Source organism: Lynx rufus, unplaced genomic scaffold, assembly GCF_022079265.1.
Source record: "Lynx rufus isolate CCGP_SWC_20201006 ecotype Redwood Valley unplaced genomic scaffold, mLynRuf1.p SCAF_1, whole genome shotgun sequence".
NCBI lineage: Eukaryota > Metazoa > Chordata > Mammalia > Carnivora > Felidae > Lynx > Lynx rufus.
The window spans coordinates 72,376,457-72,402,903 of record NW_025814823.1 but is presented as its reverse complement, the minus strand read 5'-3'; the positions used below and the strand labels follow the sequence as shown (position 1 = coordinate 72,402,903).

At 39.6% G+C, this 26,447-nt stretch overlaps 1 protein-coding gene across 3 annotated transcripts in view; it reads left to right on the top strand.

Moving 5' to 3' along the window:
* The window catches only part of NALCN (sodium leak channel, non-selective), a 298,095-nt gene that overhangs the window by 181,658 nt on the left and 89,990 nt on the right, over positions 1–26,447 (top strand). For all 3 annotated transcript variants that reach the window (XM_047081619.1, XM_047081611.1, XM_047081602.1), the window contains one exon: positions 410–484. In XM_047081619.1, coding sequence (XP_046937575.1) covers positions 410–484 — 75 coding nt within the window. The remainder of the gene's footprint in view (positions 1–409; positions 485–26,447) is intronic.

Sequence of the window (26,447 nt, the reverse complement as noted above, 5' to 3'; positions counted from 1 at the left end):
TGTATAATTGTATTATCTGTCTGTCAAGCACCTTTGTATATAAAGCTTTTTATTAATACTCCAAATTATTTCCTTGGATATAGTCTCAGAAGTGGGACTGTTGAGTTATAAAAAAATATTTCTTAATTTCCATTTTAAATTGGTTTCATAAAACAAAATAATATTTTATATTATTTCAGTTAGCATATGCATTGCCTTTAACATATTCATGATAAATACCTGAAAATTCTTATGCAGTGCTTCACAACTACATGTTCATTTTTCATTTAATGCATTCTATATAGTGTATTTTTTAGGCAGAAATTCTATAGCATATATATATATATATATATATATATATATATATATATATAGTATTTTGATACTTACAGCATGTGGGTTTTTTCATTGTTATTTAACCATTTTATAGATCCTCCTGAGTTTGTTTGTTGCTGTTATTTTGGACAACTTAGAACTTGATGAAGATCTTAAGAAGCTTAAACAAGTAAGTAATGTATGGGGAATTCTTTAACTCTGAATTTAAAAAAATAAGGGTAAAATATGTGCTTACAGATAATGTTATCAATAGAGCTAGCTTCAAAGTAAGAAAAATAGTTTAATAAATTAAGGCAGTCTATGTTGGCAGAATTTTCTTGTGTTTGACTTTTACCCATTATCCACAAAAAAAAAAAGTTTTCTTGGCTCTAGAATTATCCTAGGAATATTTTTAAATTACTCTTTTGAGTAAAAGTAAGATGCACATAGTATAGGAAATTGGACTGGTGACTGTTCCCCTTCTGTCATTACATAAAGGTTGTTTGAGAATGAAATGCTTCAGGGCCAGATTGCCATTTTGCATAATTGTGTGTAATACTCTTGAACATCATCATAAAAATATTAAGCATCAACTTGCCTGACCTCTAGACACTAAAAGAGAATTTAGTCTTGGTGCCCATAGTCATTATAAGAAATGGAATAGAATAAATGATCAACTGTGTGCCCAGTTATGTATGAAAACAGATTGGATGTTATGGCATTGCTAATCATACCCCAAAAATGTAAATGAAAATGTGTGAAGGTTATATGGCTGATGGCAGAAAGATGACAGGCATGATGGACCATTCTCATAGTTTCTGTTACATGGAAGATGCTTGGCATACATATATGGTTCTATCAAAGAGTAGAGACCCTTTGAAAAGTAGAGTTGGTGTGAGTGAAGGTCAGTGGATAAGATATTCTTTTTTATTGCAATATAGTTGGCATACAATGTTGTATTCGTTTCAGGTGTGCAACAAAGTGGTTCAACAATTCTATATATTATGCAATGCTCACCACAAGTGTAGTTACCATCTGTCACCATACAAAGTTATTACAATATTATTGAACATATTCCCTATGCTCTACTTTTATCTTCATGGCTTATTTATTTTATAACAGGAAATTTGTACCTCTAAATCTCCTTTATTAACTTTGCCCTCCCCCCCGCCCCAGCAACCACCAGTTTGTTCTCTGTATTTATGAATCTATTTCTGGGTTTTTTTTGTTTGTTCATTTGTTTTCTTTTTTAGCTTCTGTGTATAAGTGAAATCATATGGTATTTGTCTTTCCCTGTATGACTTACTTCACTTAGCATAATACCCTCTAGCTGCATCCATATTGTCACAAATGGCAAGATCTCATCCATTTTTGTACCTGAGTAATATTCCATTGTATATATATACCACCTCTTCTGTATCCATTCATCTATCGATGGACAGTTGGATTGTTCCCGTATTTAGCTCTTGTAAATAGTGCTGCAGTAACCATAGGGGTGCGTACATCTTTTCAAATTAGTGTTTGTGTTTTCTTTGGGAAAATACCCAGTAGTGGAATTACTGGATCATATGGTAATTCTATTTTCAATTTCTTGAGGAACCTCCATACTGTTTTCCAGAGTGGCCGCACCAGTTTGCATTCCCAAAAACAGTACATAAGTGTTCATTTTTTCCAACTTTGTTGTTTCTTGTGTTTTATTTTTACGTTAACCATTCTGACAGGTGTGAGGTGATATCTCATTGTGCATGTCCTTGATGATGAGTGATGTGCAGCATCTTTTCATGAGCTGGCCACCTAGATGTCTTCTTTGGAAAAATGTCTATTCAGTTTCTCTGGCCATTTTTTAACCAGATTGTTCAGTCTGGGGGGATGTTGAGTTGTAGAAGTTCTTTATATGTTTTATATTTAACCCCTTATTGGATGGATCATTTGCAAATATCTTCTCCCATTCAGTAGGTTGCCTTTTCATTTTGTTGATGATTCCTTTTGCCATGCAGAAACTTTTTAGTTTGATGCAGTCCAATAGTTTATCTTTGCTCTTCTTTTCCTTGCCTGAGGAGGGAGGTAAGATATTCTTGGATCACACTCCCCAGCACTGCAAGAATAACGATTGAGATGTTAATGAAAAACTAAGGCTAGAAAACAAGTCTTACCTGGAATTATAAGAAGGCCCTATACATTCAGAATTTTCAAATTGCATCTGACTTGTCTTTTTTTTTTTAATTTTTAATGTTTATTTTTGAGAGAGAGAGAGAGAGAGACAGAGCACAAGCAGGGGAGGGGCAGGGAGAGAAGGAGACACAGAATCGGAAGCAGGCTCCGGGCTCCAAGCTGTCAGCACAGAGCCCGACACCGGGCTCAAACCCACAAACCGCGAGATCATGACCTGAGCCGAAGTCAGACACTTGTCGACTGAGCCACCCAGGTGCCCTGGGTTTTATTTTTTATTTAATGAAAGCAAAGACAGAACCTATTTAAAAGGTTTCCTTGTCATTTGCATATCCTAAAATCACTTTAGGGATTTCATCCTTTTACTTTTGTTTATCTCCAAAGTCTGTGCTTCTAACCAAGGGTAGTCAACAAAAGAAAAATATATATATATTTGATAGAAAGGATGCCCACTGTGAGCATATCAAGGAAGGATTTAAGTGTTTTCCTGTGCTTCAGCTACACAAGCAAAATGGCCCTCTGGGCATAGTGGAAATGATTTCTTCCAGATCTTTTCAGTTTGCAGCAACAGTGACAGATTATTCAAATGAGAGTTGGGAACTTCTCTTCTTCCACTGATGCAAATGCTTTATGCAGCTTCTAGTTATTGAAGAAACATGTAATTAGTGAGTTCAAAAGTGAAAACTGACCCATATCATTAGACATAACCAGTGAAAATCTGCTGTTGGATAGCCACCTTAGTCCTTGCTTTACAAATCTGGTATTTAGATGTGGATTTTCCTGTGTACGTTGCTTACTATACATAGATTTTTAATGTCCTCTTTCTGACGACATAAATATGTGTAGTCTATAGATAAAATGAAAACTATTCTATTTTCTTCAAATTGGTGCTACAGCCAGGTTCAATATGGTTTTAAATAACCATTGGCCAATTAAAATGCCATATAATTCCAGCCCACATTTTTTACTAGAAAGAAGTAAAATAAATCTATAGGCAATTTCTTTTCAAGTTTGTGAATTCAATCCTACTAATATTTTTACAGCAAAATCCAAACCTACTAATATTTTTGCATATTATATATAGGTAATATATATATATATACACACACATTTTATCTGACCCCAAGTGAAAAACCAACAGTAAAAAAATCAGGATTTTAACTGACATCTGACTTTCTTCTTAGTTTATACAGTTTTAGTAAACTAGACGGGGCTTTGCTTTAGGATCTATCATTAGTTATAAAATGGTTTTTGTTTAATCACTTGCTATATATTAGTAATGCTCTGTATTTCTGGAAATCCTATACATCAGAGCTAATTATCGGATTGTACCAGCCTACAATTTGAAGTATCTTCTTTGAATATTTAGAGATATTTGAACATTGAAAATCCCAACCATAAACAAAATTGCAAACTCATTTTCATTAGTACTTTTCACATTGTTCTTTGGCCATGACTGGACTAACACTACATACCTATTAAATTTATCAATTAATTCGTACACTAATTGCTGTGGACCAAAGATTATCACACTAAACTAAAATGTTTACTGTTTTCTTCCATTTTGTATAAGAATATTTGTGTTTCATTACTTTCTACAAATTACGTCATTTTTATACCCCCCCCCTTATTTCCAGTCATCTTGGTCTTTGAGATGAGGCTCATTTACATAGTTTCAAGAATACACTCACGTACACCCACACACCCCCCCCAATGTACACACACTTGTATGTACTTTCACACACACGTGCATATAATTATGTGAATACCTGAAATGGTAGCCTGTTTTTCAAAGCTTCTTACAGAACTCCACTACAAATGTTCCCTGAAATCCCCATTTCGTTTTCTGTGTGTAGCCTCAGCCTTCAAGGGTTTAAATTCCTATACTCTATTTTTACTATTCCCAGATAGAGAATAGAATGGGGAATCTGTAAAAAATGTTTGATTTTCTTAATGTTTTAAGTTCCAGAAAGCATACATACTCCATAATCTGCCTTTGTTCAGTACAAACCTTTTTTCATCATTTATCCTTTCTGCCACTAATCTGTAGGTTCCTATAGCTACAGTAACATTTGTCAGACACTTTCAGTTCCAGGTGCTGTGTATGTTCATTTATTGAAGTTTCATGGCAACCATGTGATGTAGGTATTATTAATATATCCATCTTACAGATGGGGAAACTAAGGCACAGAGAAGTTAAGTAACTTGCCTAAGGTCACACAGCGAATACATGGCAGAGTTAGGATTTGAACCCAGGCAATTCAGACCTAAAGCCCAGGCTCCATGACTGAGTCACAGGAAAGCTGTATCAATGCCAAACATGAGTCATGCCTGTTGTGGAATGTTAATTACTCGTCTATAAATAATCATGTTTTAGATGGCAGAAACATCAATATATATTCATGAAATAACTTGGTGTGAGGGGCAGTTTTCTGAGGAATGGAAGTGAATCAAGCAACCCAGTCATTAAAACTATCCAAAATAGTTCTTTGTTTTCCCTGGGAAAGCAGACGATCTAATCAGAGCCACAGGAGTTAGGACTTTTGCAGCAGGTAAGAGCTCAGAGGCTTACCACTCAGTACACGCGATGGCAGACTCTGCCCAAGGCACCTCTTCTCTCAGTGACCTTCTGGAGTAGCGATCCTCTTTAGACACAGACACCGTGTGCTTGCAGCATATTACATTTCAGCGATGCCTCTAGAGATTTTTAATGTGTTTTATTCTGATTGTGGTCAAAAAACAATTGTGTTAAAATGTAAATGCTGGTTCCTAGACATTTTTCAAGAGTAATAGAAACAAGTGTGAGTCACCTCTAACATACAGAGGCTAAATATGAAACACTAGACAAAGCTATTAGAGAAAGTCTGTTCTCATGCTTGGGAGAGGAAATATGACCTTGAAGGTGGACAGGGTAGGAGAAAGCTAAAAGGTACGGTGAAGAAACTAGAACAGAAGAGAAGAAGGAAGAAGTAAAGTAAGGTGCTAGAAAATCATTCAAGATATGAAATCAAAGGAAAGAACACAGATTATGAATATAACACAGGGATGAAGGGGAGCAATGGGGCCAAACCCCGAGTTAGGAAAGTGATAAAGTCAAATTGCCAGATGGAAAAGGACACCAGAACCCTTCAGGGAGAAGCTCAGGGAAGGCAAGTCAACACAACAGGGAAGGCAAGTCAACACAACCAACTGTTGATGGAATCCTGGAATCACATTCTTCTCAAGTACAAGCATCCTAGATCTCTTTTCCCCATGACTTTCTGGTCACCTCCTTGGACTTTAAGACAGTGGCTTCCACTTAGGGACCATCTTCAGGAGAAGAACTCTTCAGGAGAAAGTATGGAGCCAGCCACCATTTTTAACACTTGAGGAAGCCAAGAGAGAGTTGTGTGTGCACCCAGTGTAAGACCAGATGAGCTAACTCAAATGCCAACTTTAATGCTTTTAGTTGGAAATCTGCAAATCAAATTCTAGGTGGCAGTGAAGCTTCCCTAATGCTAATGCTCTGAAGTCTCTTCATAAATGCCTTCATTTTTTTAAGTTTATTTATTTATTTTGAGAAGGGGAAGGGACAGAGAGGGAGAGAGAGAATCCCAAGCAGGCTCCACACTGTCAGTGCAGAACCCGACTTGGGACTTGATCTCATGAGCCATGAGATCATGACCTGAGCGGAAATCAAGAGTTGGATGCTCAACTGACTGAGCCACCCAGGTGTCCCCCCTATATGCCTTCTTTTAAGGGAAAGGAGAAAGCATTGAATTATTTATTACTTAATAAAGGTATTTTGAAACATAAAAGTGTCTTTTTTTAGTAGAATTCAGAGCAATATACTAAAAGGGCCCCGTGGGGACACATTTGGAGAGGCTCTAATGTAAGTACCCATTCCCACCACACCTCCTCTCCACGGTATCACCAACATTGTGCCTTGATAGCCACTAAGGTAGCTTTATTTTTTCCCTCTTCAAAATAAATAATGTTCTAAAAAGTCATGACAGTGATGCTCCATATGAAACTCATTTTTTGCTTTCCCTGTGTGTTGCATATAAGACGCAACCGATTCCTGGAAGCAATATAGCAGTAACGATCCTTTCATAGCTCCCATACCTAATTAAATAGAGACCATGCTTTTCTTATCACCACCCTGAACCCCAGCCCAGACCCTGGAGATGGAGATAGATATAGATGCAGATACAGATACAGATACAGATACAGATACAGATACAGGTATAGATATAAATAAAGATATAGACATGTAATGGTTTTCTATATAAGACCAGAAAATTGACTAGAAATGGGGTTGTCCATGAATGTGTAATTGGGCTGCTGAGAAGCCAAATCAGTTTGCATAGAAGCTAAAAATCTCCTTGACCCAATGCTGTCCTCTGAACAGTAGTTCCAGGAGACGATGACTTTGATCCTCGGTGGTGCAGCAAAGACACTAGAGATTGTAGGTGGAGTTTTTGCAAACTTTGAAAATGGGGAGGCTCCTCACAGCTTTAATGATTTTTGCAAATTCAGTGCAAGACAGATATAAAGGGCTTTCTTTCAAGCAGTATAAAATTCATTCAACTATGAGGGGGAAAAACCCACAGAGAAGCCTCAGGGAAAGAATCATTGGAAGGGGAAGTATAGATAGTCTATTTAGATAAAATTCCATCCTCTGAAATCAAAACTGTTTCCCCAGTGTGGTATCAAGTCTCATTTGAATTCTGGTTCAAACTTGATGATGTTTGGTCTTTGGTGATGTCCACTGCATAGTGGGGATGGACGTGTAGAGGAGCTTTTCTCTCGTATAAGTGTGATTTAAAAAAAAAATATTCTCTTTAAAATGTGAGCTCTGGGGTCATGTTTGTCGTTAGCCTTACCTGGGCGCTTTCATTTTCATGTCTGCCTTGTGTCCATACTGAGGTCCTTCCAGATGGAGGGCAGTTGCATGGAGACAGGGTATTGGGGAGTGTGCGATTCGGCTCAGCACTGGTTGCTGTCTCCTGATCTGAGTCAGGCCTTCAGTCTTCCTGGTTTTGGGTCCATGAGTAAATTTGTTTAAACAAGTGTAACATAAAAGAGAGACGTAACTGCTGTGCTGGTAAATATCACGTACTGAAAACTACCTCGTGCAAGGTACTGCATGTTAAATTATTGCATTTTATGCTGGAGATTACAGACACAGAAACTAACACTCAAAGGAGTATATTTCTTGCCTAATTTCATACAGTTTGTAAGTGGAAATGACCTGGGCTCTCTCACTCTAATCCAATGTCCTCACCAAAGGACGTCATGATGCCTGCTCAGAGAACCAGTTCATTCATTCATTATGAGATGTGAGTCTAGAAAGTGGGTTAGATGATGTACTTACATCTATGGATTAGCATATTCTCTCACTGTGGGTGTATACACTGAAGGTCAAATCATAATCAGAACATAGCATAATAAGCCAGGAATCGGTATGGGGGGTGGTGAGGGAGGAGGGCTGTGTGATTCAAATATGTAATGGCATCAAGCTAAGGTTGTATGAGGTATCCCTTTTATAGATAGGATGTTACTGCTCAGAGACTGTATCTACTCACTTCGTAATCCTGAGATCTGAGTACTCACCTATTATGCTTCAAACATTATGTTAGGGTCAAGGAACATAATGATGACCAAGATACTGTTCCTGCCTTAAGTCACTTGTGAGGTGGTGGGAGAAAGTGACATGTAAATAGATGTTATGATGGACTTGGGGAGCACATAGGAGCCATACCCAATTTTGATGATGAGATCAGACATTTTCTCACAAGTATGGTGTAGACTAAACTCTGATGGTCAAGTAATGCCTATCCAGGTGAAGGGGGTTAGGAGAAAGTGGCATGAGGAAGGGCACTCAGGACCAAAAGAACAGCAAGCTTTTTCTTTTGGCAAGAAAAAGCATAGTGTTTTTTTGGAGGTCACTTGAAGTTCACTGTGTTCACTGACTCAAGTGTTGATCAAGGGAGAAATGGTAAGCTGGAAAAGTAAGCAGGAAATTGCGGGTGAAAAGTTGTGAGCGGTGCTGAGCATTTAGGTATTATCCTGAGGGCATTTAAGCCCAAGAGTGACATAATGTTCCCTACATTCCAGCAATAGACTGAAGGGACCTAATGATAAGAGCACCATTGCTGAGTCAGACGGTGATCGTGGCCTCAACTAAATGAAACTGAGACCAGGGAACATACAGAGGTGGTGGAATACAGAAGAGAAAATACAGTGGGTAGGATTTGGTGACCAGTCGGAGTAAGAGCAGAGCAAAGGCAGGAGACCAGGGTGTCACACAGGTTTCTAGATTGTCCAAGGTGTGCCAAGACAGAGATCACAGGAGAAGGAAGAAATGGGGTTTTGTTTGTTTTATTTTGGAGGACAGAGGCTGGTCATATTTTCCATGAGATGCCTAGGAGATATTTATGAGACAATTTCTATGAGTAGCTAGAAGGTTTAAAGCTTAGATAGAATATTGGGACTGAAATAGGTATTGGGTAGGAGCAAGAGTCAACATGCAAGTGGTAATTTAAGCCTTTAGAAGTTCTGAGTTTACCAGGGGAAGAAAGTCTCCTGAGGAACAACAAATGAGTCATATAAGCCAAGGAGGAAGAGCCTAAAATATGAACAAGGAGTCACAGCCCAAAACATAGGAGCAAAATCCAGAATCTGTTTGTTGTCAAATCCAAAGGTAAAAGTGTTTCAAGAAGGAGGTCATGGTTAACAATGTGAAAGACTTCAGAGAGGTCAAAAGTTGTCATTATAGAAAACACTCCTACTTATAATAACATCAGGAAGAATAAAATACTGAGGAATAAACTTAACCAAGGAGGTAAAAGATTTCTACACTGAAAATGACAAAACAATTGCTGAAAGAAATTACAGAAAATACAAATAATTGAAAAACATCTGTGTTCATGGATTGGAAGATTGAATATTATTAAAATGTTCATACCACCCAAAGTTATCCACAAATTCAGTGCGATCCTTATCAAAATCCCAATGTACTTTTTTGCAGAAACAGAAAAACAAAATCCTAAAATTCCTGTGGAACCTCAAAGGTCCCCAAACAAGACAAACTAAATTGAGGCCTCATGTTCCTTAATCTCAAAATATATGACCAAGCTACAATAATCAAACAACATGGTACTGAAATAATGACAGACACGTAGATTAGTGGAACAGAAGAAAGACAGTCCAGAAATAAACCTTCATATCTATGGTCAAATCATCTTCAACAAGGATGTCAAAACCACACAATGAGGAAAACTGGATGTCCACATGCAAACTGGATCCTTACTTTCCACTATATACAAAAATTGACTCAAAATTGATTAAAGAACTTAATGTAAGACCTACAACTATAAAACTCCTAGAAGACAACATTGCAAAAAAGTTTCATGACATTGAAACTGGCAATAATTTCTTGGATATGACATCAAAAGTACGCATAATAAAGCAAAAATAGACAAACGGGACTTCATCAAACTTAAAAACATTTGTGAATCAAAGGAAATAGTCAACATAGTGAAAAGGCACTGTCTGGAATGGTAGAAAATATGTGCAAATCATGTATTTGAAAAGGGGTTAATATCCACATATATAAAGAATTCTACAACTCAACAACAAAACAAGTAGCAAAGGATTTGGATAGACATTTCTCCAAAGAACATATAAGAATGTCCACAAACCATATGAAAAGATTCTTAGCATCACTAATCATCAAAACCACAATGAGATTCCACCTCACACCCATTAAGATGGCCCTATTAAAAAGCTAGAAAATAAAAAAAACATTGGCAAGGAAATGGAGCAATTGGAACACGTATACCCTATTGCTGAGAATGTGTACCCACTGTGGAAAACAGTATGAAGTCCTTCAAAAAATTAAAATAGATATGATCCAGGAATACCACTTCTGGGTATATATCCAAAAGAATCAAAAGCAGGGTCTCGAAGAGATATTTGCAAGCCCATGTTTACTGCAGCATTATTCACAATAGCCAAGAGGTGGAAGCAACTCAAATGCCCATTAGCAGATGAATGAATAATGAAAATGTGTTGTGTATACATACAGTGGAATATTATTCAGCCTTAAAAAAGGAAGGAAATTCTGACACATGTTACACATGGATGAACGTTGAAAACATTAGGCTCAGTGACTTAAGCCAGTGACAAAAAGAGAAATACTGTATGATTCCACTTCTGTGAGGTTCCTGGAGTAGACTTGTTCATAGAAACAGAAAGCAGACTGGTGGTTGCAAGGAGCCAGGGGGAGGGGGCAGAGGGTAGTTGTCATTCAATGGCTATAGAGTTATAATTATGCAAGATGAAAAAGTCCTAGAGATCTTTTGCACAACAAGTGAATGTAGTTAACACTGCTGAACTGTACCTTAAAAATGAGTAAGATGGTACATTTTATGTTCTGTATTTTTTACCACAACTTAAAAAAAAAGTTTTTAATGAAAAAATGGTAGGATTACCTGGGTGGCTCAGTCAGTTAAGCTCAAGTCATGATCTCATGGTTTCATGAGCTCGAGCCCCGTGTTGGGCTCTCCACTGACAGTGTGGAGCCTGCTTGGAATTCTCTCTTCCTCTCTCTCTATCCCTTCCCCCTCATGCATTCTCTCTCTCTCTCTCTCTCAAAATAAATAAATAAACTTTAAAAAGAAAAAAATGGTGATGATATTAGCAGTAAGGAGGTGGCAAGCGATGGTGATGACAGTAGGGCTCAGGCACTCGGGTGGAAGTTGGGTTCTAAGACATGAGCAGTGAATGACAGCTAAAGAAGTGAGGATGAATTGCTGATCCTTTCTTCTTAGGCTTATCATATTCTAAGCTTCCAGACAGACCACTAGTTACTGGATGATTCTTAATGTTTTTAAGTATGTCACCACTATTTACTGTAGGACTACCCAACCTTTTTTTCCATTGTGGCATGTTAGAGAGTGATGTTTGCACAACACATTGGATCAACAGCTGGGAATCTCAGGCAGTTGGAGTCATGAGATCCAGGATTCCTGCTGCTCCAGGAAACACTGAGCTGCCCAGGGGCCAGAGGCTCAATACCCTAAAGAAACTACAAATCATTAGCAACTGGGGTTTGGGAAGTGGTATTTACTGGAAGCCTTTGATGTTACTCAACTCCACTTGAAGCCACTCTCCATCTTGTAGTCAGAAATGACTCTTCAGTTGTCAATTCACATATTAATACCCATAATTTTCCATAATTTAAATCTCAGGAGGTCATCTTATATAAGATTTGCTCTGCTATTTCTGAAATTGCTTCATTGTTAGACTTCGGTTTAATACATGCTTATGTCAATAAAGACATGGACTGCAATAAGATCAGTTCTAAGAGATGAAGTGACTGAGGCAGAAAACAATTCAGATCAAGATTCAAGCCGATAGGTTACAACAGAGACTCAGAGTTTGGGGATATCAATTATCAGCATTAGATACGACCTAGAAATCTAGAAGTCAGTGCCAAAAGGGAAACAGCCCACCTGAATTTTGGAGTTAAACCGGTGATAGTCATCAAACAGAGGAGGTACCTTTTGGAATTTATGTCCTTTGGTTGTGCATTAAATTGTGTCCCCCCCAAAAGATATATTGAAGCCCTGATCCCTAATACTTCTGAAGGTGACCTTATTTGGAAATGAGGTATTTGCAAATATAATCAAGTTAAGATGAGATCTTTAGGGTGAACCTTAATCCGCTAAGGCTGGTGTCCTTATATGAAAAGGAGAAGAGACAGACAGATATACAAGAACACCATCTGATGACAGAGGCAGAGACTGTGAGGTGTCTACAAGCTTAGGAGCACCAAGAATTGCCGACCATCACCAGAAGGTAAGAGAGAGGCATGGAACAGACCTTCCCTCAGAACCCCCAGAGGGCACCAAGCCCAAAGACACCTTGATTTTGGACTGCCAGCCTCCAGAACTGTAAGACAATAAATTTCTGTTGTTTTAAGCTACCCAGTGCCCTCACAAATGAACACAACCTCCAGAGTCATGTTCTTTGGACTCAAGAAGAAGTGCTTCCCTTTTGGCACTGAGATCGTGGTCCAGTGGGGGACAACAGGTGCAACTCAGGATGCAGACCAACTGTCATCGACCAAGAGCAGCTTTCTCAGCAGGTGGAATCATTTACCTTCACCCTTAATCTCATGAGTCCCATAAAAAGTGAGTTTTATAAGTTTGAGACTCTCTTGGAAGAAGGGTTTCCTCTAAGCCCTTTCAAATTTTCATTCCATGAATGAGTGACCCAAACCAGATCACTTTTAGAGGATTCGTTTTCAGAAACCTTGTTCTTTGCCTCATTCCACTGGCACTTGGGACTTTTTATAAATTACCTGAAGTCTCTCTTGCCTTTGAACAAACATAAAATGACTTGCCTAAGACCGTTCAAGTTTACATTGATCAGTTGTTGGTTGTGTCATTCTACAATTGTGCTAATTCAGAATTACTTTCATTACATTTTTTCCCACAGCACTCTGTAAGGCAACCCCTCAATTTTAAAAAAATGAGAAGGTACATAGGGAAAACATGCCCTAACTGGGGAAGAAGCTCTCCCTTCAGCTCTGCCTCAACTCCACATGCCCAGCCCTGTGCCTACTGCTGAGCTGTGGGGACTCTATCTCATTTGCTTTCTGAAATCAAGAGAAGAAAATTTTTTTAAGTGAACAGCATTTTTTTCCTTTAGATCCTTTCACAGGCAATGGGAAAGTAGATTGTTATGGTTTTAAGGGAAAAGCATGACAACTGGTTTTCAGTTTTATTCAGTGTCTCACAGTCATTGCGTTGCAAAAAGACTCCTTCGTAACTGTTAAGACTATAAGGAGTTAAGATTATAATCAGTGTTACCCCGTGTGTACCTAAACACGAACGTCAGTGCATTTACAAAGCCCATCTGTTGCTTGTTCTGAGTCTCAGTCCATATATCTTTTCATTCTTCCCAAAGCATTTTTACTATCTGATTGTTCATTTGTTTCTCAAATCTTTGAGTCCCTACTGTGTGTAAGACACTGGGCCAGGCACTAAAGAGACAAGAATAAACAATAAAATTCTCTGTTCTCATGGACTTTATGGTCTAGTGGAAAAATTGGACATAAATCAAATATCCAAACCAATGAATAAATGTTTACAAATCAAGATGAACTTCCTTTAGAAAATAACATTTTTCTGGGGCGCCTGGGTGGCTCAGTCGGTTAAGCGTCCGACTTCAGCTCAGGTCACGATCTTGCGGTCCGTGAGTTCGAGCCCTGCGTTGGGCTCTGGGCTGATGGCTCAGAGCCTGGAGCCTGCTTCCGATTCTGTGTCTCCCTCTCTCTCTGCCCCTCCCCCGTTCATGCTCTGTCTCTCTCTGTCTCAAAAATAAATTTAAAAAAACGTTAAAAAAATTTTTAAAAATAATAACATTTTTCTGAGTGAGAAGTTCATAGAAGACTCTGACCCACGTGGAGATAAGGGCAGTGAGGGAGGAGAAAGAAACACTGGAGCTAAGTTCTGAAGGATGAGCAACAGTGACCAGAAAGCCCAGGGCCAAGTGGTATAAAATGAGTGTAGACAAGCAAGCTGGGCATAGACCATGCAGCACTTTGAGAAGCCAAGAATTTTATGTTTTACCTAAGAACATGGGAAGCCACAGAAGACTTGAAGATGGGAGGCAGTGGTAAATTGGAGAGCTATTTGGCAAGTGAAATCAGCAGGGACGTGGTGAGGGGTTGGATTTAAGGGCAGAAAGGGAAGAGTCTCAAGGATGACTCTTGGTTTCAGGTTCATCTCCTTGAATGGACGATGGTAACATACACTGAGCCAGGAAACATTAGCATGGAACCTATTGGAGGGAAAAGATCAACAATTCAGTCTTGGGCATGTTGTGACTGTGATGAGTTTGGGACTTAGTGGAGACCCCTAACAGCTGCATGTGTACATCTAGAGTTCAGGGGTGAGGGCTGGCTGGCTGGCTAGAGATACAAATATGGATGTTCAAGGTAATCTTCACTTAGCCAGTGCCTACCATGTGCCAGGCACTGTCCTAGGCACATGGGGTAAGTCAGGGAAGAAACCAGACAAAACTCCTCTCCCTCTTTGATTCTTCAGTCCTAGTGAGGTTTTCTGTACGGACATAATACTGGAAGTTGTAAATCTGGATGAGATTATACAGAGTGGAAAGAAAAGACCTACTAGAACCTTGAAGAAAAATGTTTAGTAACTGCAAGTGCTTTACCCTTAAGGCAACACAAATAATCTCATTTTTCTCCATGTAAGTTTTGACTTTTGGTTTTGTTACAAATAATCAACACTCGGGGCGCCTGGGTGGCGCAGTCGGTTAAGCGTCCGACTTCAGCCAGGTCACGATCTCGCGGTCCGTGAGTTCGAGCCCCGCGTCAGGCTCTGGGCTGATGGCTCAGAGCCTGGAGCCTGTTTCCGATTCTGTGTCTCCCTCTCTCTCTGCCCCTCCCCCGTTCATGCTCTGTCTCTCTCTGTCCCAAAAATAAATAAATGTTGAAAAAAAAAAAAAACAGAAAAACAAAACAAATAATCAACACTCTGTCTCAAATTCAAACTCCCAACAAGAGAAGATCTGATTGGCCCAGCTAGTCAACCTCATTCCTTTTAGGCCAGAATTTCATGTCTATGACTGCTTACAATGTTGGTCATCCCTACAGAAAGTCATCAGCTTGCAACAGGTCTAGATCCAGACCAAAACACAAAGGGGGCCACCCTGAAATGTGGCTGGTTTCCTAAGACAATCCTTTCTTCTCCTAACCCTCCACCCTGGCCTCTGCTCTAAAGAAGCTAGACCCTAAAGAAGGAAATGTGGAGCAGTGAAGGAAGGGAGCGTGTCCCCTCCCCAGTTCCAGACCTGAAGTCACACTTGTAGCCCTATGAGGTAGGGGCTTGGGGAAGGTTTGAATCAGGTAGGAGACTGGATTGAACTGGAATGATTTTTAATAAAAGGTGGCCAGAGAGTTATGGACTTTATCAAAATAACCAGTCTTCTTTCTCTTTATTAATAATTCTGCTTCCTTGTACTCGAGAGTTAATGAGTTCATTATTGGCCTTTCCTTATATTCTACTCCAGGTGCTTGCTCAACAGTAGGCATAGTGGGAGATGGGGTGAGACTGACATTCTCACACACAGCCATATGACTATCGAATAGTTTCTACTCTGGTATGAGCAAAAGAGTGACTGAGGTTATTTCTAGGAAACGAGAAATGTACATGCATGCTATTTCGTTTTGATGTTATTCCTATTTCCATTTTGCTTTGCATAAAATATGTTGATTAATGTGAATCTTCATAGTGCATCTAATAAGCCGTTTTTATCAAAGTCTGCAAAATTGAACAACTCTACAATCTACCATAAGCATACTCAGGAATGGTACTTGGAAAATGCATGCTTATTTCCTGAAAAGGAATTACTTAAGGAGACAGAACACGGCTGAGGTTCAAGGCCCCAGTGTGGGGACTGCGAAATATGTGTCTTCCATACCTCCAGTTTAAAGTGTGGTATTTGTTTTGCGGTAAATACCTTCACTGATACTAGTTATATGTACACTAAGCTGGAACAGATAAGAAAACTTACTGTAGATAATGTCACACTGTCAGAGAAAGAAGTTACAAATACGCGAAGGGGAGATGCCAGAATTAACCCTATGGCACCAGATTGGAGTAGGAGTATTAGTATAAGCTCAGTTTATTTTAAGATAGAAGATAGATACATAGACAGATACACAGATACATGGATGGATACATATATATAATCTAAGGTTACATAAGACTTATCCATCCATACACAGGTGTTAAATATAGGTATGCATATATACATTGTTTTATATACATACATTATTTCCTCAGAGTGAGCCTAGAAGCAGTGACCTATCAATAACAACAAGCAAACCTGGCGCTAAGATTTTCATTTCTTTTAATTTTTTAGTGTTTATTTATTTTTTAGAGTGAGAGAGACAGAGCATGCGCAGGGGAGGGGCAGAGAGAGAGGGAGACACAGGATTCAAAGCAGGCTCCAGGTTCTGAGCTGTCAGCACAGAGCCTGATGTAGGGTTCGAACTCACGGATGGGGAGATCATGACCTGAGTTGAAGTCAGACGCTCAACTGATTGAGCCAGCCACCCAGGCGCCCCTAAGATTTTCATTTCTAAATACCATTCTCCAGTAAAGCAAATCAGCGCTCTTTGGAGGAACGGCTGATTCTCAAGCTGAGTCAGGGGAAATAGAAGATAAGACTTTAGTATTTTGTGGAGCCCAGAAAGTAAGGAAGTACTTTTTAAAAAGAAAGGAGAAGAAAAGAAAAAGAAAAGGGTATACTGGAAGAGTAAGAAGCCACCTGAAAGAGCCCCCGATGACAAATTGAGCAATCAAATAAATAATAATGGTCTTAGATTATAACCCAAAGAATGAAATAAACAGCCAAAAAGCCATACTTACACATAAATTATCGAATTTAAAAGTGGAGAAGTGACAACTGTTCCTTACAGAATAATCCCGAGTGAATATAGAGGCAATATAGAGAAATAGAAATAATAGAATAATAAATGAGGGAAATAGAAAATCGCCATTAGAACATTATATTTATAAGCAGGACCTACTGCTGCGTGCTAAAATCAATATGAGGCTCTAAGGAGAAATAGATATTTACGTGACCTCAAAGTTTCTTCCTTCAAAACTTTTTTTTTTAATTATTCTGATGGTTTTTAACATATGTCTGCAAATTCTTTGATACTTCCCCCTCCTTGGAGGTGAAGCCTAAGTCTTCTCTTCTTAACTGTGGGCAGGAATTGGTGATTTACTTCTACCTGGTAGTGTAAGGAAACAGAGACTGTAACGTTACAGTTACAGAAACCTGGAAGACACCTTACCCCAGTAATGACAGTCGCCATCACCAACATGAAGGCACATTGGTGTCATGTTCCCCCTGATATGATGAGATAAGCCTAGCGTCTCCATAATACTCTTCCTCCTAAATCCACAACGTCAGCCAAATCCTGAGAAAGCATTGGACAACCCCATACTGAGGGCCATTCTGCAAGTTACCTGCCCAGTATGCCTTAAAACTGCCAAGGTCTTTTAAAAACAAGGAAGGTACGAGAAACTGTCACACGCTCTAGAGGAGCCTAAAAAGACATGCTAACGAAATACAGTGTGGCACCTGGACTGGATCTTGAAACAGAAAAAGACACTGATACAAAAACCAGTGTCTGGGACGCCTGGGTGGCTCAGTCAGTTAAGCGGCTGACTTCGGCTCAGGTCATGATCTCACGGTTAGTGAGTTCAAGCCCCGCGTCGGGCTCTGTGCTGACAGCTCAGAGCCTGGAGCCTGTTTCAGATTCTGTGTCTCTCTCTTTCTCTGACCCTCCCCCATTCATGCTCTGTCTCTCTCTGTCTCAAAAACAAATAAACGTTAAAAAAAATTTTTTTTTTAAAAAAAACAGTGTCTGTGCTTTAGTTAAAAGTATTTCGACCAAGGTTAATTTCTTAGTTTTGATAAATGTTCTATGGTTATGTAAGATGCTAACGTAAGAAAAAGCTGGGTCAAGGGCATACAGGAACTCTCTGTACTATCTTTGCAATTCTTATGTAAGTTTAAAATGATTTCAAAATAAGGTGTTGTTTTTTTTAAAAATGGGATAAGAATTTCCTATGGTAAAGTCCAATAACACAACATATAAATTGGCTGCTATGTGGCCTTGTTCAAAGACACGTACATCTGCGAAGCTTTATACCATGAATACGTTGTATAGAATTTATAGTTCATTATGCTTTTCTGATCTTAAGAAGTTGAGAGCATACATGTCATCAGGAGCCAAATGCTTTTTATTATTTTGTTTCTAATAGAAAATCTGATGAGACTTGTCATTTCTCTTCATCTTTAATCAGTAAAATAACTCATTCTGAAACTGGGAGACTTGTTTGTGCTGGTTAATATAGCTGCTTCCACATTGTAAAGAACCTAAGAAAAGGATAACAAAATTCTGAGAAATACCACAAAGGGGTCACTTCACCTGTTTATGAGACCACATTGAGTCTGCCTGTTTTATTCTCCATCTCATCATCATTGTGTTATCTTTGTCCTGTGTATGTAAATGTATGGTATGAGGCCATGGGGCACTAAGAGTCCCACATTTAATTTAAAACGTGTCATCTTAGTGGGGGGAAGATACACATAATTAGGAAGTTATGGCATAAAGACCTGAGCACTAAGGTTGAAGAAGGAACATAGGAGAACATATATCTAACTCAGATTGCAGGCAGGTGGGGAAGATGTATCTAGAAACGATGACCCGGAATGTTGTTAGCAAAATAGGAGAAGACGTTCCATGTTAAAGAAATAGCAGGTACAAAATTGCAGAAGTAAAAACCCATCTACTGCTTGAAAATGTTGTTTTGATGAGGCAATATAAAACAGTGTTTAGGAGCTCAAGCTGTGGAATCAGAAAGATTCCACATGCCAGTACTATGACTTCCAGCCGTGTGACCTTGGGCGGCTGACTTAAGCTCTTGTGACCTCAGTTTCCTCATCTGTAACATGCTAGAGCATGGAGCTACTTCATGGGCTAAACCGGATTAAGTAATATTAGCAATGCCAAGTGTTCAGCATAGAGTCTAGCACTCATGTTTACTACTTCAACTTACCAATTATTGTTATTCTAAGAAATCTTCCTAGAGGAGATGATTTTTGAGGGAGTTAACTGAGTGTAGAAGGAAAGTGTGTTGCAAGCGATGGGGGGGGGGCGGCAGTAGGGAGTATGTTCAGAGGCACAAATACATGAAGTAAGACTGTGGGAAGGACCCGCAAACCACTATCATTGGAATATAAGGTGCAAGGCACCGAAGGGTCGTTTATGCCGTCTTAGAAGATTCTAATTTCTTCTATATACAAATGAACATCCTTGAATTACTTTAAAGACCAGGAACACGATGGTGTTTCTTTTTCAGGTGTTCTGTAAAGAAAAATGGGCTTCAAGGGGCAAGACAAAGATGGAAACCCAGCTGGGGGGCAGGTGGGTTAGTAGAGGCAGTGAGATAAAACCAGGATGCCTGAGTGGCTGCTGGCTTCAGCAGCATGGGAAATGTTGGTGGCTGCTAAGAGCAGCCCTGAGGTGCTGGGGAGAGACCTGAGACAGCGAGGGTGGAAGATGCGAGGAAGTTAGTGCAGGTAAGCCATATGTATAGCGAGTGTAGACGACACTTCGGAGAAGGAAGTTTGAAAAGGGAAAGGAATTGGATCAGGAGAAATGTTCACCACTCTTTTCATTTTCATTTTTAAAATCAAGGGTCTTGAGAAAATCAGTCAATCAAAGGGGCAGAAGTTGGAGCGTGGATGGAGGGGAGGGTTTGGACAGCACAGCATGTGAGCGTCCTCAGAATTTATCCCCACTCGCTGAGATGAGAGCATTTTCAGGCAGAACTAGCAGTTACTGTGGCATAGTGATAGCTTTGGTTTTTATAGCACATTTCCCTTGAGTAATTCAAATTACAGACAATATGCTATCTCACTTATATATCTGGCATTTATATAAAGGAGGGAAGATCCTCATTTTTCATTTGAGAACATTGAAATCCAAAGTGCTTAAGGGATTATAAAACCGAACAAAATTTTAAATCCACATCTTCTTACTTTTTTTTTTTTTTTTTACTGTTTTTACTTAGATTGTGTTTTCTTCTGTGTTTTCTAAATCAAACCAGGGAGGACAAATATGTGAGTGTAATATATATACGTGTGGATATATATATATATATATATATATATACATATATATATATATTCTGAATTCCCTTTGGTGTGGGCTTTATCCTATTACTTACTGAATATTCATCTCTTAACAAGAACCAACTATCTAGTTTACATAGAATTCTAATATAATTTCATCTGAAGTGGAGCAAAAAAACGCATTTTTTATCATAATGAACATGTTTCTATGACTCAGTAAGTTTCCTAATGGAAACAACTGCGTCTCGCTTGAATAACACAAGAGAAATAGAATGTAAAATAGAGGTGTTTGGGACCTAGAAGAGAAAACGTGCAAAAGCAAACTGTTCATTACTTCTGTCTCAAAGAAATCATTAATTCCATTCATGGGATTTCAGGGGACAATCATATGAGGAAAATTTACCCATTCGACATAATTCGACATTCTAGTTTTGAATAGTTTTTTTTGTTTTGTTTTCATCTTACTAACTTGTTAGCATTTTCTGCTAGCCTCGCCTTGTTGCAACTGTTTTTCACACTGCTTTACAAAGTCACCTTCTGAAGGACACTTAAAGCCGGTACGATCTTAGGTTCAGTGCTGTGTACATCCAAGGGATGGCACAAGACGATATAAATGTCAGAGTGCTTCCTAAGTGCTCTGCTGGGCCTCCCAAACCAGGAAGTGCAGAAGCCACTTGACTCCCCAGTGCACCAGCTCCTCCGAGAACACACCTCGGTTCCCCATTTTCTTCAGGGCCATGCTGTAAGGAGGAATGAGGAACCCCTCCGAGTCTGTTGAGAGATGTAGGAAAGGAAACACCAAGTGCCATGAATCAACTGATGTTATAAAACTACTTTGAACATTTGGAGGTGCCAGCTGTCATATTAAAATGTCTCATTTATGGCCCAGAAGCCAAGAAATAGAGCCCTCCAGTTTGTATCAATAAAACCCCAATTTGACCTTGGAAGTTCTGGATGTATTCCAGATTTTTTGTACAATGGAGGAGAGTAGGTGACTTAAACACTTTTTAAGGGAAGCATTTTTAAAAGCATACAGTAGGGGCGCCTGGGTGGCGCAGTCGGTTAAGCGTCCGACTTCAGCCAGGTCACGATCTCGCGGTCCGGGAGTTCGAGCCCCGCGTCAGGCTCTGGGCTGATGGCTCAGAGCCTGGAGCCTGTTTCCGATTCTGTGTCTCCCTCTCTCTCTGCCCCTCCCCCGTTCATGCTCTGTCTCTCTCTGTCCCAAAAATAAATAAACGTTGAAAAAAAAATTTAAAAAAAAAATAAAAATAAAAAAAAAATAAAAGCATACAGTAGTGCTGTCTTATGTTCAATCATGTGGCTGAAGGCCCTTTGCCCAGGGCAAAAAAAGAAAGAAAGAAAGAAAGAAAGAAAGAAAGAAAGAAAATATTCTCCCTTCTAAGAAACTCCTTATTGGACTCAACAGCCTAGTGAAGGATATTCTTTATATTTTATATCAAGGTTTTATAGTAACACTGGGACACGGAGATATTAACAGAGACCAACATGTTTGATCATTACTCCAGATATCCCATCTGTTTTAACCCAGAAGCCGTGCAGTTTGGGTTGTAAAAATCACAGATGCAAAATAGCAAGAGAAACTTGCTTGAAAAATAACAGTTTATGCTTTAGGAAGAGTCTCACTTCTGAATTACTGCGTCATGTATAGATCCAGGAAAACCGGCCAAACCCATTGTCTAAAGAAGAAAAGAGAACTCGGCCTTCATTTACTCAGATAACGTAGACAAACTTCCTTCTCCAGATTGAGCATAATGTGGCCGTTTTTCACATACTGAACTGCCAGAAAAATACTCCTCAGCTACACTGACCTACAGGTCTGTGCGCATTTTTCAAACTAGCATGAACTAGATTTTAAAATGAGAATCGTTCCCAAGTCTGAATACTTTTTAAGTTGTTTTCTTTTAGAAAAATCACACCAAAAATTACAGAAATTTTTATTTAACATAATCCTTCAATTCAGTTATTTGTCGCAGCATTTAGAAAGGAACCGAAACTGAATAATCTTTGAATATTTTAACAGAAGAAAGCACAGGCTGGAATACAGAAGATGTAAGCGATGAGGCAGAACAGGGTATGTGTCATGCAGAGCGATTACACCCAAGTCTCTTGAGAAGCACACAGAAAGCAAAAGGCTTTCAGCCGCCCGACGTGTAATGATATCTCCACAAGACAGATGCTGAGCCATAGAATAGCCCTGAGCTTCGATGATTTATATACTTTAAAGCTCAAGGTTTGAATCTTTCTCTTTTATTCTAATTTCTTCTTTGCAAATGTGTTTTTTTAAAACCATGTGAGTCTGTTACAAATCTATCATCTGATCTATTTGTTACAGCCACACGTCATGCTCAGTCGAAGCCATTATGAATTCTTTCCTTTGTTACTGTTCTTTATATCAGATTTTTCTTTTCTTTAATTTTTTTTAATGTTTATTTCTTTTTGAGAGAGAGAGAGACAGAGTGCAAGTGGGGGTGGGGCAGAGAGTGAAGGAGACACAGAATCTGAAGCGGACTCCAGGCTCCAAGCGGTCAGCACAGAGCCTGACGCGGGGCTCGAACTCACGAACCACGAGAACATGACCTGATCCAAAGTCAGACGCTTAACCCACTGAGCCACCCAGGCGCCCCTACATTAGATTTTCCAACATAAAGACTGAAATCTTGTGTTCTCTGCATTCTGCATTCTCTTCCTTCCATCCAAGAGTTATAATCTTTGAAATTATTTCCAAGCGAACATTTACAATTACAATTACTGTACGTTAGAAGGTCTGCTTTTGTGGTATAGTATAAGGATCTTCAATTATCATCCCGTATTTTCAATGTAATCCATATTACTCACCCATTTGCATCAAAGTAAGTTTAACCTTGGGGAAATCTGTGCTTAAATGCAAGAAGGGGGAAGAATTTGGATAAAAGGTAGAACAGGGTTTATTGTGCGTCAGGAAACTTGACTGTGGTTTCCAAGTACCATGCAGTATTTCTCTTTGCTCTGGCTGCCTCACCTTCATCCCACCCTGCACCCCTCGGTAGGCAAGCCGGTCCCATCGTCCTCTCGTATTTCTTCCTCTTTTTGTATCTTGACCAACATCACGGACTGGGGAAGGAGAAATGGTCCAGGTTTTGGAGATTAATAGCGGTGGAGTAAGTATGAGATGATTTTGCTGAACTTTTCCAACCCGAGCACACCCAGCACCCAGACCAAGATCAGCTGTCCTTAGAAGCCCCTCCCCACATGTCCTCTTAGTCATGATGCTTCACCCCACCCCAGGGTAACTACTCAGCAGACGCTCAGCCAGATAGAGTAGCATCACCTGCTCTTTAACTTTATATAAATGGGATCATTCAGGATGTACTTGTTTCATTGGTCAGGATTCCTTCATTCAACGTTAGTTTGTAAAATTCACCCAAATCCTTGTGCTTGGAAGTAGTTCATTGACTCAAATGCATAAATAAACCACAATTTACTTCTCCATTCAACTGCTGATGGGCATTTGAGGAGTTTATGGTTTAGTGTGGGCTTGTGAGGACGTGGCTGTGGTGTGCATGTGGACATGTTTCTGGTAGGTGCCGAGCTGCTGGATGTGTGTATATTCACCTGTAGTTGATGCTGTTTAACTGTGAACAGCAGACAGAGCACGTGGCAGGTGCTGTCCAGAAAGAGGCCCCTCCCCCGCTTGTAGAAGATTCTGTCCAGTGCCTCTGCGGTGAGATCTGATATGTCTGCCCCCCATGCAACCACCCACCCTTCTCTGGCTTAATTGGCCCTTCTGTGGAGCCATGATGCCCGACATTTGAGAGGATTGGTAGCATCCTGAAGAACCTTCTGAGTCATCAGAAGGAGCTTCTCATTTGTAGTTTTACGGTTCCACGATCAATTCATGCTAAATTCTAATTCATTTATTCACAAACAGTTATTATTTTTCTACTCTCTACAAGGTGCTATAGAAGTAAATTAAAAACATGAGGTGCCTGGGTGGCTCAGTCGGGTGAGCGTCCAACTTCGACTCAGGTCATGATCTCATAGTTTGTGGGTTTGAGCCCCACATCGGGCTCTGTGCTGACAGCTAAGCCTGGAGCCTGCTTCAAATTCTGTGTCTCCCTCTTTCCCTACCTCTCCCCCACTCATGCTCTGTCTCTCTCTCTCTCTCTTTCAAAAAGAAAATAAACATTAAAAAAAAATTTTAACAGAATCTGGGGTGCCTAGTTGGCTCAGCTGGTTGAGTGTCTGACTCTGGATTTCGGCTCAGGCCATGATCCCCATGTCGTGAGATGGAGCCCCGAGCTGGTCTCCATGATGAGCATAGATCCTGCTTGATATTCTCTTTCTCTCTCTCTCTCTCTCTCTCTCTCTCTCTCTACCCCTCTCCCCCTCTCACAATCTCTCACTCTCTAAAAAAAATTTTTTTTAAGTAAAAAAACACAAAATCTTGCCCCTGAGGAGTTTACAAGTTTGGGGAAGTATAAATAACTCTAACACTAAGTAGAATGAGATGTGTTCCATTTTAAAAACATGCAGGCAAGGTGACTATTTTTCAATACTGGTACCCTACATTTGCCAAACATCATAGGCTAGGGTATTTAATTAAATATTATACAATTTTTTGTCTAGGGGCACCTGGTTGGCTCAGTTGGTTAGGCATCTGACTTTGGTTCAGGTCATGATGTCATGGTCCATGAATTTTGGCCCCAAGTTCGGCTCTGTGCTGACAGCTCAGAGCCTGGAGCCTGCTTCAGATTCCGTGTCTCCTTCTCTCTCTGCCCCTCCCCTACTTGTGCTCTGTCTCTCTCTCTGTCTCTCAAAAACGAATAAATGTTAAAACTTTTTCTTTAATTTTACGTCTAAACTTACTCTAAACATCTATGGGCTCATCGATGGTAGATGTAAGTTCAGGTTGAATGCCACAGAGTCTAATTTTATTCTATTCTGTGAATCTAGGGATACTTACACTCTACACCAACAAATTTTTCAATCCGTAAATTGATACTTTCTGCTTATCTCTCCACCCTTCAGGATATACCTACAATCCTTTCTTTTATTTCCAAGTTATCTGCTAGAGTTTAGTTCTGCTGGTGATTGTATAATTATTCATTCAACATATATTTGTGTCAGTTACTTTGTGTCAATATTGTGGCAGCCCCGGAACATGAAATAAGGAAACACACCCAACCCCTGCAAACATCCTTGTCCTCTGAGGACCCTTGTCATCCTAGAATTTACAGGCTCAGCGGAAAGAGAAACAGTGGTTGAGAATTTCAACTACTGTATGTAGTGGGTTTAATAGTGTCCCTCCAAAATTCATGTCCACCTGGAGCCTCAGAATGGGACCTGTTTGGAACTTCGATTTTTACAGACATGATCAATTAAGATCATACTGCGTCAGGGTGGGCCTTGATTTAAATGACTGGTGTCTTTGTAAGAAAAGAGAAGGAGAGTCAGATAGACACAGAAACACACGGGGAAGAAGCCTTATGATTTCACAGGAAGATAACAGAGCGATGTAGCTACAGATCAAGGAACACCAGGATTGCTGAGAAGCTGAGTCAAGGAAAGGAGTCTTCCCTAGAGCTTTCAGAGAGAGCATGATGCTGCTGATACCTTGATTTAGGTCTCCCAGCCTCCAGAATACTAGGAGAAGTTTCTGGAAATAAAAGTAGCACCGTCATTTTTTAAAGCTTCTCCCTTTGCTCCTCACCTTGAGCTCTCGGCACCTTGTTTAGATCTCAGCTAGAAGAGCTATTATATTTGTCATTATCTGTTTATATAACCATCTATCGGTTATAATGTGGGCTCCGTGAGAGCAAATACAGTGTCTTAGTTATTTTTATATCCCTAGAACTTTGCATGGAACCTGGCCTCTGGGATTTGATTTGTAAGTGACTGCATTGATATATAAATAAGTGAGTCAGCAAATACATGCATTAAATACCTTGTTTCTGCTCTGTCTTCTTGGCCTGTCTTTGGCCCTACATAATTGCCTTTCTCTCTGGTCTGACTTAACATATTAACTGCCTTTTCTTTTTCTGTGTGCTCTACTTACCACTGACAAATATTTTTATACCAGTTGTCCCAATAAATTTTTGGAAAACGACTCTCTTCCTCGTGAATTTCTGTGTTTACATGTGGGGCCATTTTTCTAATTCCCTGCATCTCATGGAAATGCTAGCCGTGTTTGCTTTGCACCTTTGAGAGTTAATTCTTCATCACTGTCACCATCATAACCATCAAATGGTTGA